Source organism: Bombina bombina, chromosome 1 (assembly GCF_027579735.1).
Source record: "Bombina bombina isolate aBomBom1 chromosome 1, aBomBom1.pri, whole genome shotgun sequence".
In the NCBI taxonomy this organism is placed as follows: Eukaryota; Metazoa; Chordata; class Amphibia; order Anura; family Bombinatoridae; genus Bombina; species Bombina bombina.
In genome coordinates, this window is record NC_069499.1 from 435,065,784 (window position 1) to 435,083,042 (window position 17,259).

General features: G+C 37.9%; 1 protein-coding gene across 1 annotated transcript in view; it reads right to left on the reverse strand.

Moving 5' to 3' along the window:
* GALNT3 (polypeptide N-acetylgalactosaminyltransferase 3) overlaps positions 1-17,259 on the reverse strand; it is a 145,721-nt gene that overhangs the window by 35,830 nt on the left and 92,632 nt on the right. Inside the window, exons 7-8 of the mRNA XM_053698391.1 lie at positions 15,853-16,053; positions 11,408-11,539 (exon numbers count right to left, since the gene is read on the reverse strand). Of these exons, the coding sequence (XP_053554366.1) occupies positions 11,408-11,539; positions 15,853-16,053 (333 nt within the window). The remainder of the gene's footprint in view (positions 1-11,407; positions 11,540-15,852; positions 16,054-17,259) is intronic.

A 17,259-nucleotide genomic window follows, 5' to 3' on the forward strand; every position in this document is an offset into this window, starting at 1 on the left:
ATGCCTATAAATACACCTCCCACCTCACTGATTCCTCAGTTTAACGTATAGTCAAGTTAGTGAGGTGTAAAAAGAGTAAAAAGCATAAAAAGAGAGGAACAGGATAAATAAAATGCTTTATACAGTTGTGCTCATAAGTTTACATACCCTGGCAGAATTTATGATTTCTTGGCCATTTTTCAGAGAATATGAATGATAACACAAAAACTTTTCTTTCACTCATGGTTAGTGTTTGGCGGAAGCCATTTATTATCAATCAACTGTGTTTACTCTTTTTAAATCATAATGACAACAGAAACTACCCAAATGACCCTGAGCAAAAGTTTACATACCCCAGTTCTTAATACCATGTATTGTCCCCTTTAACATCAATGACAGCTTGAAGTCTTTTGTGGTATTTGTGGATGAGGCTCTTTATCCTCTCAGATGGTAAAGATGCCCATTCTGCCTGGCAAAAAGCCTCCAGTTCCTGTAAATTCTTGGGCTGTCTTGCATGAACTGCACAATTGAGATCTCCCCAGAGTGGCTCAATGATATTGAAGTCAGGAGACTAAGATGGCCACTCCAGAACCTTCACTTTATTCTGCTGTAGCCAATGACAGGTCGACTTGGCCTTGTGTTTAGGATCATTGTTATGTTGGAATGTCCAAATACGTACATGCGCAGCTTCCGGGCTGATGAATGCAAGTTTTCCTCCTTACAACATACTGCATTCATCTTGCCATCAATTCTGACCAAATTCCTGTGTCTTTGTAGCTCACACATCCCCAAAACATCAGCGATCCACCTCCGAGTTTCACAGTAGGAATGTTGTACCTTTCATCATAGGCCTTGTTGACTCCTCTCCAAATGTAGCGTTTATGGTCGTGGCCAAAAAGCTCAATTTTGGTCTCATCACTCTAAATGACTTTGTGCCAGAAGGTTTGAGGCTTGTCTCTCTGCTGTTTGGCGTATTGTAAGCGGAATACTTTGAGGCATTTGCATAGTAATGGCTTTCTTCTGGCGATTTAACCATGCAGCCCATCTTTCTTCAAGTGCCTCCTTATTCATCTTGAAACAGCCACACCACATGTTTTCAGAGTCCTGTATTTCACCTGAAGTTATTTGTGGGTTTTTCTTTGCATCCCGAACAATTTTCCTGGCAGTTGTGGCTGAAATTTTAGTTGGTCTACATGACCGTGGTTTGGTTTCAACAGAACCCCTCATTTTCCACTTCTTGATTAGAGTTTGAACACTGCTGATTGGGATTCTAAATTCCTTGGATATCTTATTATATATCTCTATCCTGTTTTATACAGTTCAACTACCTTTTCCCGCAGATCCTTTGACAATTCTTTTGCTTTACCCATGACTCCATGAATACAGAAACGTCAGTGCAGCACTGGATGAAAGATGCAAGGGTCTGTCAGGAGTCCAGAAACTCACTGACCTTTTATACACACACCGGTGAGGATGTTTACCTTTAATAGCCATTCTAGAGTTAGACTTAGGGTTAGGTTTAGGGGTTAATAACTTTAGTGGCGGCGATTTTGGGGGCAGCAGATTAGGGGTTAATAATATTTAATAATGTTAATTTGGGGTTAATATGTTTATTATAGTGCCGGCGATGTCGGGAGCGGCAGATTAGGGGTTAATAATTTTATTTTAGTGTTTGCGATGCGGGAGGGCCTCGGTTTAGGGGCTAATAGGTAGTTTATGGGTGTTTGTGTACTTTTTAGCACTTTAGTTATGTTTTATGTTACGGCGTTGTAGCATAAAACACGTAACTACTGAATTTCAGTTTACGGTATGGATCTTGACGGTATAGGCTGTACCGCTCACTTTTTGGCCTGCCAGGCAGACTCATAATACCGGCATTGTGAAAGTCCCATTGAAAAAGGACTTTTTGAAAGCTGCGGTAGTTACGTTGCGTTACGGCCAAAAAAGTGTGCGGTACACCTATACCTGCAAGACTCGTAATACCAGCGGTAGTGAAAAAGAGCCATAACGATGCTTTTTCACTCCTAACGCAAAACTCGTAATCTAGCCGACTGTTAATTATGCTACCCTGCACACATTTAATGTACCTATATTGTCCTTCTTAGATTTTTGCCATTTATGTACTTAAAAAACCTTTTAGGGTTTGACTTAGAATCCTTTGCAATTAATCTTTCATTTTCAATTTTGGCTAATTTGATTGTTTTTGCATGCTTTGTTACATTTCTTATATATTTGGTATTTTGAGTCTGAACTATTTCTTTGAATAATTTAAAAATGCCCTACATTTTTTGTTAATTTCTCTTAACACATTTCTATTAAGCCACAATGGCTTTAATTTATTTCTTTTACTTTTATAACCATGTGGTATGAAGGTGTTCAGAAAACTTCAAAGGTAAATTTAGGGTTAGAGTCAGACAGTTCTATTATAGCATTGACAAAGCAAAGCAATCAACACTACAACTACCTTAAAAAGCTCAAGGAAAGGTAACTTACCACTTCTAAAGTAGCTTTAAAAAAAAAAAACACAACAAAACCTTACAGGTACAATGCGCGCTAAGCCGAACAGCAAAACAAAGCAGGATATATATAAACTTCACATAAATAAAAAGAGAGAAGCGCTCATCATGGGAACGAACAATAGCATAAATGCTTGTTCTATGGCTAGTTACCACCAATGTTCCCTCTAATTTTTTTTCCGTGCGTGCAATTATTTTTTTCTGTGTGCGGCACTATATATATATATATTTGTATAAGTGTATATATATATATATATATATATATATATATATATATATATATATATATATATATATATATATATATATATATATGTGTGTGTGTGTGTGTGTGTATGTATATATATATATATATATATATATATATATATATATATGTGTATATACAGGGCCGGCGCAAGACATTGTGCTGCCTGGGTCCGAGAATGAAATGACGCCCCCCCCCATAGTAAAATTACTGAATAATATATCAACACACTAGCTTGGCCACCCCCCTTACTAATGCAACCAATGCTTATGCACAATTGTGCAATATGTGGGAAAGAAGTTAGAGTTATGTCCCTGTCCCACCTTGAATGTCACCCTTGACTGATTCTGTGTCTTTGTGCATGAAACAGTTATGCTGCTGCAAACAGAGGAGGACTGGCAACCATTGGCTCAGGGGACATGTATAACCCAGTGGTACAGATATGCTCTTTTCAAAACATTTTTATTCAATATTAGAAAAACAAAGAAAAAACACACAGGAAACAAAATGTATAGGAAATTAGAAGACAGGGCAGTCTAAAATTGCATTTCCTATTAGCCCAAAGACTCCAAACAAAAACCCTGGCCACCCTACACATGTTCATTGCATGCACCTTGCCACACGAGAAATCCTAATCAAAAGACATGGCTACTGCATACTTTATGGTGTAAGTGGGATAGGTAGAGCGCTGGAAACAGTGACTCCAAACACCTCACAGTAAATAAGTCCTTCAGACTAATTTTGTGTTTATACGAAAAGGGGGGTGGGGCGTGAGGGCGCTAGTGAAAGCTTAAGAAATCTAAATGGTGGATGTTTAACACAATATGTGTCTGTGTATTCAATGTCTGCTCAATTGATTGCTTTAAATATATAAAACCAAATTCTTCAGTGTTTATTTATATAAATATTGTGTAATAGTTTGTGTTGTTTAACGTTTTAGGATATATTATGACCATATATCATAATTTATAATAATATGAATAAAGTGCACTGTGTGACAAATCTTCTGCAACCAAAAATTCTTTGATTATTAATATACACTGCTATATATGCCAAAAAAACCAAAGAGGAGAATAAATGTTAATAAAAGTTATTTATTATAACAATATAAGAATCAAATTGGATAAAAGGGACGTCTCCCCAAAATGTAAAAAGATAAGAATAAAAACAATATCTGTTAACAGTGGAATCTAAATTCCTAATAATTTCTGCAACTCTGTATAACAAGGGAGTCTTTGCAATCAGGTTTCTAAGGATTTCCTATTGCCGTATTTTCTTAACAGAAATTTTTCTTATTATGGCAATTTGAAGTTCTACAAAGTCAGTAAGGTTTTACAGTATGCAGTCCCAGACTTAGCGGTTCAAAGTGAGGCTAGGTGAATGTTGCGATACTTAGAGTATGAGTTACCTTCTCCCTTACAGCCGGTTCAGTCACTGCTGTTTTCCTCGATGCGACTGTAAACTCAGACCCGCCGCGTGTAGTCGGCGTCTGACGTCACTGCCTGGTCTTTGATCTTCTGAATCCGTTACTCAGTAACAATTTGGCTCTTTAACTTTTCAGAGCCTCTGTGTTCCTAAAAAAAATCCTGCACTTAGTGTTGTACACGCAGGAAAGGGATGTTTGAAAGATGTTATGTAGTAGAAATAACCCGGGTTATATTGTCATAACAGTTTTCCAATTGCTTAATTTAAAAGCTTTTTGAAAAGTCACTTAGTACCACTAAGGGTCACAGGAATCACTGGAAGCCACCAAGAGTCACAAGGGTCGACGCGTTTCGCTCTTATTCAGAGCTTTATCAAGATACTTGTGAGTCCTAAGTGTAGATATTTATAGCTGGTGCCAGACTTTGATTGGTTAGTGCTTCAATAGATTAAAGGTGGAATTTTTTTCTCGCATTCTGTTAAGGTAGAATTTTTGGAAAACTCATACTTGTATCACAATGAATAATTAAACTCCCTTGTTTTACTATTATAGTACTATTCTTACTAGTAATGCTTGAATTATAAGGTAGATATAAGATAAAATAAATTAAACATGTGTTACAAGATAAAATATCATAAATTAAAATTAAACTTCTAATACATCAGTTTATAATTATACAATTAACCAGCCTATCCAGTAGGTGTTACTTTAAAACCTAGGTAAAATATTGCACATTCCATATTTTGAGGGTTTTTCGGGGCCTAACGATTGATTAAAAAAATTAACTGTTTAGTGTAAAATCCATAATTCATATAAGAATAAGAAGGTGAACATATATTATATACGATGTCTACTAGTAATGTGAATTAAAGTATTGTTGGGGGGTGATATATGGTATTATTCTAATAGAAAGGGGGAAAGATCTAATTCAGAATTCAGGCCTCTAGGATATAGTGTGTCATATTTATATATTAGTTCTGCTTCCTTGATTAATAATTTCTTTTCAAGATTTCCTCCTCTCCAATGTTTGTGTACTTTTTTTATGCCCCAGTATGACAGGTCTTTGTTGTTCCCTTTATGGACTGTTTTAAAATGTTTGTAAAGGTGTGTATCATCGATCCCATTTTTTATGTTATTTAGGTGCTCTCTGATTCTATCCTTTACCATTCTTTTTGTTTCACCTAGATAGAAGAGGTTGCAGGAACATTTCAGGATGTATATTACATTTTTCGTTGTGCACCTTATTGTATCTTTAATTGTGAAAGGTTTCTCTATTTTATTAATTTTAATATTATTTAGCTTTTTACTGTGTTTGCAAGCTTTACAAGAATAACATGGAAAGAACCCAGCAATTGCTTTTCCATTCAGATCTTTTTGTTTCAGATATGTCTTTTTAGGTGGTTTGAACTCACTGGGAGCTAGCAAATTCTTCAGATTGGTAGCTTTTCTGAATATAAAATTTGGTGTTTCAGAGATCTTATCTCCCAAGATGTCATCTTCTTTAATAAGGTGCCAGTGTTTTTTTACTATTCTTTTTATTATATTATGATCATCATGATAATCATGATCATAATATAATAAAAAGAATAGTAAAAAAACACTGGCACCTTATTAAAGAAGATGACATCTTGGGAGATAAGATCTCTGAAACACCAAATTTTATATTCAGAAAAGCTACCAATCTGAAGAATTTGCTAGCTCCCAGTGAGTTCAAACCACCTAAAAAGACATATCTGAAACAAAAAGATCTGAATGGAAAAGCAATTGCTGGGTTCTTTCCATGTTATTCTTGTAAAGCTTGCAAACACAGTAAAAAGCTAAATAATATTAAAATTAATAAAATAGAGAAACCTTTCACAATTAAAGATACAATAAGGTGCACAACGAAAAATGTAATATACATCCTGAAATGTTCCTGCAACCTCTTCTATCTAGGTGAAACAAAAAGAATGGTAAAGGATAGAATCAGAGAGCACCTAAATAACATAAAAAATGGGATCGATGATACACATCTTTACAAACATTTTAAAACAGTCCATAAAGGGAACAACAAAGACCTGTCATACTGGGGCATAAAAAAAGTACACAAACATTGGAAAGGAGGAAATCTTGAAAAGAAATTATTAATCAAGGAAGCAGAACTAATATATAAATATGACACACTATATCCTAGAGGCCTGAATTCTGAATTAGATATTTCCCCCTTTCTATTAGAATAATACCATATATCACCCCCCAACAATACTTTAATTCACATTACTAGTAGACATCGTATATAATATATGTTCACCTTCTTATTCTTATATGAATTATGGATTTTACACTAAACAGTTAATTTTTTTAATCAATCGTTAGGCCCCGAAAAACCTTCAAAATATGGAATGTGCAATATTTTACCTAGGTTTTAAAGTAACACCTACTGGATAGGCTGGTTAATTGTATAATTATAAACTGATGTATTAGAAGTTTAATTTTAATTTATGATATTTTATCTTGTAACACATGTTTAATTTATTTTATCTTATATCTACCTTATAATTCAAGCATTACTAGTAAGAATAGTACTATAATAGTAAAACAAGGGAGTTTAATTATTCATTGTGATACAAGTATGAGTTTTCCAAAAATTCTACCTTAACAGAATGCGAGAAAAAAATTCCACCTTTAATCTATTGAAGCACTAACCAATCAAAGTCTGGCACCAGCTATAAATATCTACACTTAGGACTCACAAGTATCTTGATAAAGCTCTGAATAAGAGCGAAACGCGTCGACCCTTGTGACCCTTGGTGGCTTCCAGTGATTCCTGTGACCCTTAGTGGTACTAAGTGACTTTTCAAAAAGCTTTTAAATTAAGCAATTGGAAAACTGTTATGACAATATAACCCGGGTTATTTCTACTACATAACATCTTTCAAACATCCCTTTCCTGCGTGTACAACACTAAGTGCAGGATTTTTTTTAGGAACACAGAGGCTCTGAAAAGTTAAAGAGCCAAATTGTTACTGAGTAACGGATTCAGAAGATCAAAGACCAGGCAGTGACGCCGACTACACGCGGCGGGTCTGAGTTTACAGTCGCATCGAGGAAAACAGCAGTGACTGAACCGGCTGTAAGGGAGAAGGTAACTCATACTCTAAGTATCACAACATTCACCTAGCCTCACTTTGAACCGCTAAGTCTGGGACTGCATACTGTAAAACCTTACTGACTTTGTACAACTTCAAATTGCCATAATAAGAAAAATTTCTGTTAAGAAAATACGGCAATAGGAAATCCTTAGAAACCTGATTGCAAAGACTCCCTTGTTATACAGAGTTGCAGAAATTATTAGGAATTTAGATTCCACTGTTAACAGATATTGTTTTTATTCTTATCTTTTTACATTTTGGGGAGACGTCCCTTTTATCCAATTTGATTCTTATATTGTTATAATAAATAACTTTTATTAACATTTATTCTCCTCTTTGGTTTTTTTGGCATATATAGCAGTGTATATTAATAATCAAAGAATTTTTGGTTGCAGAAGATTTGTCACACAGTGCACTTTATTCATATTATTATAAATTATGATATATGGTCATAATATATCCTAAAACGTTAAACAACACAAACTATTACACAATATTTATATAAATAAACACTGAAGAATTTGGTTTTATATATTTAAAGCAATCAATTGAGCAGACATTGAATACACAGACACATATTGTGTTAAACATCCACCATTTAGATTTCTTAAGCTTTCACTAGCGCCCTCACGCCCCACCCCCCTTTTCGTACTGCATACTTTATGCCATTCAATTGGTCCAGCTGACAAGAATAGGGTGTAGTAGGGACTTTCAAGTTATAGGCATGGTGGAAATTTCCAATAGTCACGTTTATAAAAAAAAATTGCAAACAGGAGATAAATTGCACTGTTTCCTATGTGTGTGTGTAATATATATATATATATATATATATATATATATATATATATATATATATATATATACACACACACACATACTCATAAACACACAAATATACACTGATACACCCACACTCATAAACACACTGATACACACAAACAGATATACACTGATACACACATACTCATACACACACATACTCATAAACACACAGATATACACTGATACACACATACTCATACACACACATACTCATAAACTCACAGATATACACACACACTCATACACACAAACAGATATACACTGATACACACATACTCATACACACACATACTCATAAACACACAGATATACACACACTCATACACACAGATATACACTGATACACACATACTCATACACACACATATTCATACACACACACTCATAAACACACAGATACACACTCATAAACAGATATACACTGATACACATACTCAAAAACACATAGATATACACTGATACACATATACATACTCATATACAGACACACATATACTCATAAACACACATATATACACTGATACACACACACATATACACTGATACACACACACATATTCATACACACACACTCATAAACACACAGATACACACTCATAAACAGATATACACTGATACACATACTCAAAAACACATAGATATACACTGATACACATATACATACTCATATACACACACACATATACTCATAAACACACATATATACACTGAACAATTTACAAAATGCAGATAATCTATTGTAAGAGGCAATGTGACTGCACTACATACTAAACAGCAGTTGATATAACACAAGTTTGACCACAGCTCCATATTAGACATATTCAATCACTTATATTTAATTATATTTGTTTGCCAGAAAAAAATTACCTTATATAAAGGTGTCACTGATGTTGAATTTCAGAATTTATGCATAAATTGAATATTATAGTCAACACTAAATATTTGGTTGAGAGACAGCCACCCTACCTTCTTTTTGCTACTGCTGCAAGCAAGGGACAAGTCTGATTCAGTCTTCCACAGGGAGGGGAGGGGTGGAGCATGGAGCTAAACAAGCGTGGTGCCGTATCTTCTATAATAAAACTTAGTTGCCAGAGCATCACCCCTTCCTCTCCTCAATGATCAACCTAGCCGTAATTCAGTATGATAATAACCAGACAACACCACATCAGAAGAGGGGAAGGGGGGTTGATGTAATGTAAACAAACAGTAAAACAACTGCAGCGTTGAGCGTTCTGCAGAGCTGCTGCCTCTTTCTTATAATGATTGAAGTCAGGAGAGAACAGGAGCGATCTGCCTAGTTTAGTGACCCAGTAAATAAAGACGTACCATGGAGAAAGCAGGCAGGGAAGAAGTCCAGTCCCCTCGCTGAAACTACCACTGAGATCCCAAAAATCATGTAGAACTAATTTGCCAAGTGCCGCCTGCACTGCGCGTTGGACCCAGCAATCTGTCACTCATCTAGCCTGATTCTGTGTTCCTGTATACAGCGCTGCTGTCAGCACCGAGCTAATGTACTTTTAAGCTGAGTACATTAGCTCGGTGCGCGCTGTATACAGGAACACAGAATCAGGCTAGATGAGTGACAGATTGCTGGGTCCAATGCGCAGTGCAGGCGGCACTTTGCAAATTAGTTCTTCAGGCATTTTCCTCTCCCTGCTTCTACTCACAGCAGGTGCTGCGCGGCCTGATATTCTGCCTGCGCTACACCAGAAGGGAAGGTGCGCGGACACGCAGCCGCGCACCTTAGAGGGAACACTGGTTACCACCCAAGAAGCAGCCTCTTTTTGCTCAACATGTTCCTTTCGCAGAGTAGAACTTTCCTGAAGCATATCGGTCTGATCCTGACTTCACGGTACAATCCAGCCTGAAATACCAGGCAATTCTTCTCTGAACGAGAGAAACAGCAAAACTCCAGATGTACGTTTCGGCCTATTGTGGGGCTCGTCAGTGAGGTGCAGCCATATCCCTCTAGGCACACTGAGCAACGAGTCCACGTCTGGATTATCGCATCACACTTATGACACTTAGGGAAGTCTCCCTAAGTGTTATGCGGGAAGCCAGACGTGGACTCGTTGCTCAGTGTGCCTAGAGGGATATGGCTGCACCTCACTGATGAGGCACACAATAGGCAGAAATGTGCATCTGGGGTTTTGCCGTTTCTCTCGTTCAGAGAGGGATTGCCTGGTATTTCGGGGCTGGACTGTACTGTGAAGTCAGGATCAGACTGATATGCTTCAGGAAAGTTCTTTTCTGTGAAAGGCACATGTGGAGCAAAAAGAGGCTGCTTCTTGGGTGGTAACTAGACATAGAACAAGCTATTATGCTATTGTTCGTTCCCAGGTTGAGCGCTTCTCACTTTTTATTTATACATATAAACTTCACATCCGAAGCCTAGATAATGTACAGCAATATAAATGTGGCCACCAATCAGCAAGTGCTACCCAGGGTGCTAAACCTAAAATGGGCCGGCTCCTAAGCTTACATTACTGCTTTTTCATATAAAGATACCAAGAGAACGAAGAAAAATAATAGGAGTAAATTAGAAAGTTACTTAAAATTGCATGCTGTATCTGAATCATGAAAGTAAAAAATTTGGGTTTCATATCCCTTTAATTTAATTTTGGACAGCTTTCTAATTATTTATTTTTCGGACCACAGTTACTCAAGAATACTTTCCAATTAAACCAATCCCCAACAAATTCTAATTTCAATCCATCTGAAAACACTTGTTTACAGCCATGAACACTTAAAACCCATTAAGCCTGTTTTTTTGTTTTTACAAAAGGTCTAAGAATACAGATGTAAAAAGCTTAAAGTGATTGTAAAGTTTAAGGAATTAAAGCCCAGTATCTAAAAAAATACTCTTAAAAACAGGGGCACTTTAATTCATTAAACTTTACAAACACGCTTTTAACAAAAAAAATACGTTCGCGTTACGGTAAACAGATTGCCGGCGTGTTTGTTAAGGTCAATGAATTAAAGTACCCCTGTTTTTAAGAGTAGTTTTAGATACTGAGCTTTAATTCCTTAAGCTTTACAATCACTTTAAGAAAAGAACCATTTTTCACATTTACCCAATCAAAATGGAAGACAAAAAGCTTTACCATATTTGTAATTTGCACTAATTTGGCGACACATCTAATGCATTAGAATGTCATAAAAAATTAAGCTAAAACCACAAGTTTAATATGGTTTTTGTTCACTAAACGTATAGATTGGAAATAAGGCCTAAGTTCCAAAAATAAAACTTCAGATAATATAAAGTAAAACAGGATTTAAAAAAACTTACATCTCCATATATTAGAGGATTTAAGTCTGGAACGTACATTTCTGGATAAATATTTTGGAGGTACCAAGTAAAATTTTTGCACTGAAGATGATCTCTTAACTTGTTGCGTTTGGACAAATCTCCGTAACTTTTCTGTCAAAATATAAAAAAATATTATTACTTTATTTTATAGAAACTTTTCTTTAAAAATGGAATGATTATATATTTTCTTTATTGATAAAATTGTATTTTTCTACTTAAAATTAAAACACTTTATTTGTGTTCTAAGTGACAACACATGAAACAAGATATGATGCATTACTAATAGATTAAAATTAAGCTTTCACTTGGAGAAATGCAGAAACATTAAAAAAATAAATACATTTAAAAAATAAAAAAAATACTGAAAAGGAAACCGCTCTTACGCCTGTACTTTTCTCTCTCCCTCTCTTTTTTATCATTTAGCCGAAAAGGCAGAAGACCACAGTGGAAAACCAAACTAAAAGAAGAGTGCCATACCAGAAAGGGTCAGTCTTAAAGGGACATTCTTGTGCCATCATTCTAAGTGGCAGCACTAAGAATTATACAAGAACTGAACAAGATTTGAAGATTTAAGGCAAGCAAATCTTTTGCACTTAATATTCTGCTATGTTTTCAACACTGCTTTTCTTTTTAACAGTCTCATGCCTATATCACAGGCACATGCTCATACCGTACCCTTCTCCACATGCAGTATATATAGGCCCCTCTCTCCTTTCCTCACCTTACGTCTCATGAACTACTTTCTATTTTAAAATCTATGTCACTAAACTGCGCTGCCTAACAGAAATACCCCCACTGCTATAAATCTCATTCTCACCTACTTTTACTTTCCATCTTGCTGCTATTATCATCAGGTGACATCTCTCCAAATCCTGTGCCCACCCACATTCCCACCATTACCATCACGCACTCCTTGGGTAACAAAAGCACTTTAATGAAAGCAACACACATAACCTCATTTCCATCTAATGCATCCCAAACACACACACACTCCTTTCATGTGTACACTATGGAACTCTTGTTCTGTCTGCAACAAACTTACAACCATTCCTGACCTCTTTATATCAAATGTTTTCACCCTTTTAGCAATTACCGAAACCTGGCTATCTTCTTCTGACACCGTTTCCACTGCTGCTCTCACACATGGTGGTCTTCCCTTTAGCCATACCCCTAGGCGAGGTGAGAAACACGGCAGCGGTGTCGAGATCCTGCTCTCCCCCTCCTGCACTTATCAGTACCTACCTCCAAATCCCATCTCTCTCCTTCTCCTCCTTTGAAGTCCACTGTATTCGCCTGTTCCCCCCCCCCCTCCCCCTCAGAGTGGCAGTCAGCTATCGCCCTCCTGGACCAACCTCCCAATTCTTTGACAACTTTGCCACCTGGCTTTCTCACTTTTTCTCTACAAATATACCAACTCTAATTCTTGGGGACTTCAACATTCCCATTGAGAAACCATCTGCCCCTGCTGCCTCTAACCATTTTTCACTCACATCCTCCTTCGGTCTCTCACAACCCCCGCTATCCCCTACTCACCGTGATGGGCACTCCATCGACCTGGTATTTTGCTACCTCTGCTCTATATCTGACCTCACCTGTCGCCCTTTTACCATTTCAGACCATCACCTGGTCACCTATAATATTAATGCAACAGCTAAACACACTTCTCCATCATGCTCCTACATCTGGAGAAAACAAAATTTATGCTTACCTGATACATTTATTTATTTATTTGTTGACACAGTGAGTCCCCGGATCATCATCATTTACTGTTTGGAATATCACTCCTGGACAGCTGCAGGAGGCAAAGAGCACCACAGCAGAGCTGTTAAGTATCACTTCCCTTCCCACAAACCTCAGTCATTCGACCGAAGGAAAAGGAGAGAAAGGAAAAAAACACAAGGTGCAGAGGTGTCTGAGGTTTATATAAAAAAAACTGTCTGAAAAAAACAGGGAGGGCCGTGGACTCACCATGTCAAGAAATAAATAAAAATGAAAAATAATAAACCCTGAAGGAAGCCCAACACTGCGTCAATCAGCATTTAAAAGAGTGCGCTCTCTCTTAGAAATAGCATCCTTGCATTTTCCCAGATTGTACAGTAGGATTGTGAGTAACACTGCACTTGGTTTGCCATTAACCCCTATTGATAGCCAAATGTGATGGAAGATCAGAGCAATCCTGCCCTGTCTTCAAAATAAAAAAATCTTGATAGAAGAAATCTTTAACAGACACCCAATTACTTCACCTCCTCCTTGCACTAGAGGCAAAATTGAATGACTGGGGTTTGTGGGAAGGTAAGTGATACTTAACATCTCTGCTGTGGTGGTTCTTTGCCTCCTCCTGCTGGCCAGGAGTGATATTTCCAACAGTAATTAATGATGACTCACTGTGTCATTAGAAAGAAATCTACACGTTGTGGATCCGCTCCAATTTTCAAAAATCATTCAAGATCTCCTCCCTCACACTTCCATTATAACCTGCACTGATCTCGCTACAGCCCACTATAACAAAACTCTCTCCTCTGCACTAGACACAATTGCCCCTCCCCATCTTTGCAAAACATCACGCCGTCAGTTACAGCCCTGGCATTCTCAGCAAACACGTCATTTGCAAAAATGCTCCCGTGATGCTGAGTGTGTCTGGAGGAAAACTCACTCTGCCCTTCACTTAGCCAAGCAAACCAACTTCTCTTATTTCATATCTACTCTTTCCTCAAACCCTAACTGACTCTTCTTCACCTTCAACTCTCTCCTCTACCCACCTGCTCCACCACCCCTGTCTTTAGTGCTCAAGACCTGGCAGACTACTTTTTAAACAAAATATGTATTATCCGAAGCAACATCCCATCACCAACCTGCAATATTCCAACAACAGGCCCAGTTACTCCCTCTGCCACCCTCTGCATTTTCCATCCAGCTACTAAGAATTAAGTTTCTTCGTTAATATCTTCCTCACGCCACACTACCTGCCCACTCGACCTATTCCTTCCCATCTAATACCCTCCCTGTCTTCCACCCTTACTGCTGCTCTTACTTACATCTTCAACCTCTCCCTCTCTACCGGTTCATTCCCATCTTCTTTCAGACACGTAAACGTCACTTCCATACTCAAAAAACCCTCCCTCCACCCTAATTCTCCTGAAAGCTACCGCCCCATATCACTGCTTCCACTAACATCAAAACTCCTTGAAAAACTAGTTTACAATCGCCTAACCCACTTCCTGTCCACCAACTCCTTGCTTGATCCCCTGCAATCTGGATTCCACCCCAAACACTCAACTGAGACTGCCCTTACCATGGTTACGAACAATCTTATTTCTGCTAAAAGTATTGGCGACTACTCATCTTACTTCCTCTCAGCTGCCTTTAACACAGTTGACCACCCCCTCCTCCTTAGTTGACCACCCTTAGAGCTGTTTTGGCCTCTGTGACACTGTGCTTTCTTGGATTCACTCCTATCTTTCGCACAGGTCTTTCTCTGTGTCATTTGCTGGCGACTCCTCCTCTCCAATGCCTCTGTTTGTTGGAGTACCTAAGGATCTGTTATGGGTCCTCTACTCTTCTCCATGTATACTTCTTCACTGGGTAAACATATCAACAGTTATGGCTTCAAATATCACTTCTATGCTGATGACACCCAGATCTACCTTTCCACCCCTGCTCTCTCTCCCTCTGTCCTTTCTCATGTCAGCGACTGCTTATCTGGTATCTCTTCCTGGATGGCCTCTCACCACCTAAAGATTAACATGTCCAAGACTGAGCGTCTTCTAATCCCCCCTCAAGCTCTACACCGATTTCTGACTTCACTATCCCTGTTGATGGCATCACCATTTCTCTATCGCCCCAAGTCTGTTGCCTCAGAGTTACACTTGACTCAAATCTATCCTTCATCCCCCACATCCAATCACTTACTACATCCTGCCGCTACCACCTACGCAATATTTCCACGTAAGAATATTTTTAATTTCTTACGTGGATATTCAAAGCATAATTTGAAGATGAATATGTTAATGTAAAGGGGCACTAAACACTAAATACTTTTCAGGCACTTCTCTCTAATCATGGATGCTACCATTATGGAACCTAGGTTACAATGCAGGTATTTGAGTTGCTGTAGATTTCAACATGGCCGCACCCATGATTAGAAGGCAGGGAATAACCTCAATACAATGCTTACATAATGTCCCTTTAATGCTTCGCCCCAAAGTTTCCTAAAAAATGTAACAATAGAACTTAGAGATAAACATATAATAGATTACTATATTTTACACCATAGGCAGTAAAGTATGAGCCTCTTAATAATGTTTATATAGGGAATAAGAAAATAAAAAAAAAAAGTTAGGATACTGAATCATCCATAGTTCATTTTTTACTATACAGAATACTCACAGAACAAAATCGCTTGTTTTTCCTAAAACAGTACTCACCTGCTGAACAATATTTGCAGCTTCTCTATTTCTCCGATAAAATATTTCTTTATAGTTATCCATCCACACTTCTGCAAGACGAACCTGGTTTCGAATAATCACCTGGGTACCTTTAGGGAAAGTATGGGGACTTTTGCTTCGAAATACATGGCCAACAACAGCACAAGGTAAAATCTCCAGCTGCCCACCACACTGCCACACCTAATTGGTAAAACATATTTTGAAAATGTTATTAGTGCAACATTAATTAACTCTTAAAGAGAAAGGTTTAAAATATTTATACATTTGTTTCGAAGTATAACAAAGTTTACAAACTGTGTTTACCTGCTTTAATATAAATGATTTAGAGTTTCAAAACAGAGGAACCATTTGTGTTTGTTTTCAATGTGGTGCAGATGAGTAAGAATAAAGAAGCGGGATCTCGTTCCCCAGGTTCCTGTTGGGGGTGGAGCATGCACGCTAGTTGCTCCTCGACGGCTGCTAGGACGTCTGCAGCGTTCAAGACCCGATCCCCATGCCATTTTGCCCCGCAGCCTCTGTTGTTCTCTTAGGGCATGTATTAGTGCCTTTTGCTCGGCGGAGGAAACCTGTGTTAGCCGGACTGGCTTGCAGCAGACATACCATTCTGCAAAACTGCATACCTGCCTGGTGGATTACTTTCCTACGACGGAGGAGGGCAATAACGGGAAGGACTGACAAGTCAGTGGTCCTGAAAGGAGAGGAGTGGTGTAGGACTGGTCTCCTGTATGACATGTGTCGCTGGTAGGTAGGAGTTCAGGGTGACGGCGGAAGTCACATCAGGAGCTCTATCCTCGCGACTGAAGAAACAGGGTGACTAACCACCGGTAAATATACACACATACCTGCAATACTTAACTGACATTCTATATTTTTTCCATACTCTTTTACAGTTTAAACAAGGAAAAGTGTGCACATGAAGCTACTTGGAGAAGTTAACTTTATTGTCTGGTGTAGATAAGAAGAAAACTTTGCTTGTAATATTGGGTTCTGGACAGTTTGGCCATAAAATAAATATTGGAGGAGCATGGTGTAAAGAACTGTCGGCTCTAACCCTAATATACCAGCCTTGCAACACAGTACGGGGTGAAACATTCACAGTACATGGAGGAAGCCCAGGCTTGATAAGGCACAAGTCTGGAGTATAAAGGTTACAAGTTTATAAAATTGTTGTGATGGGCCCCAGTGTTAAATCCATTGAAAACATAAGACAGCTGTCCCCACAGTATATGTGAAGTAGCAAAAGGGTTATTTTGGTGTCCCCTGGCTCAGCCCGAGAAGTTTTGTCCTCATTAAGCTACTCCTTTGTAGAGTATTATACTTTGGAGAATGATTTGATAGCTTGAAGAGGGTGGCATGCATTGTTTATATATCTAGGACAGTGGACTT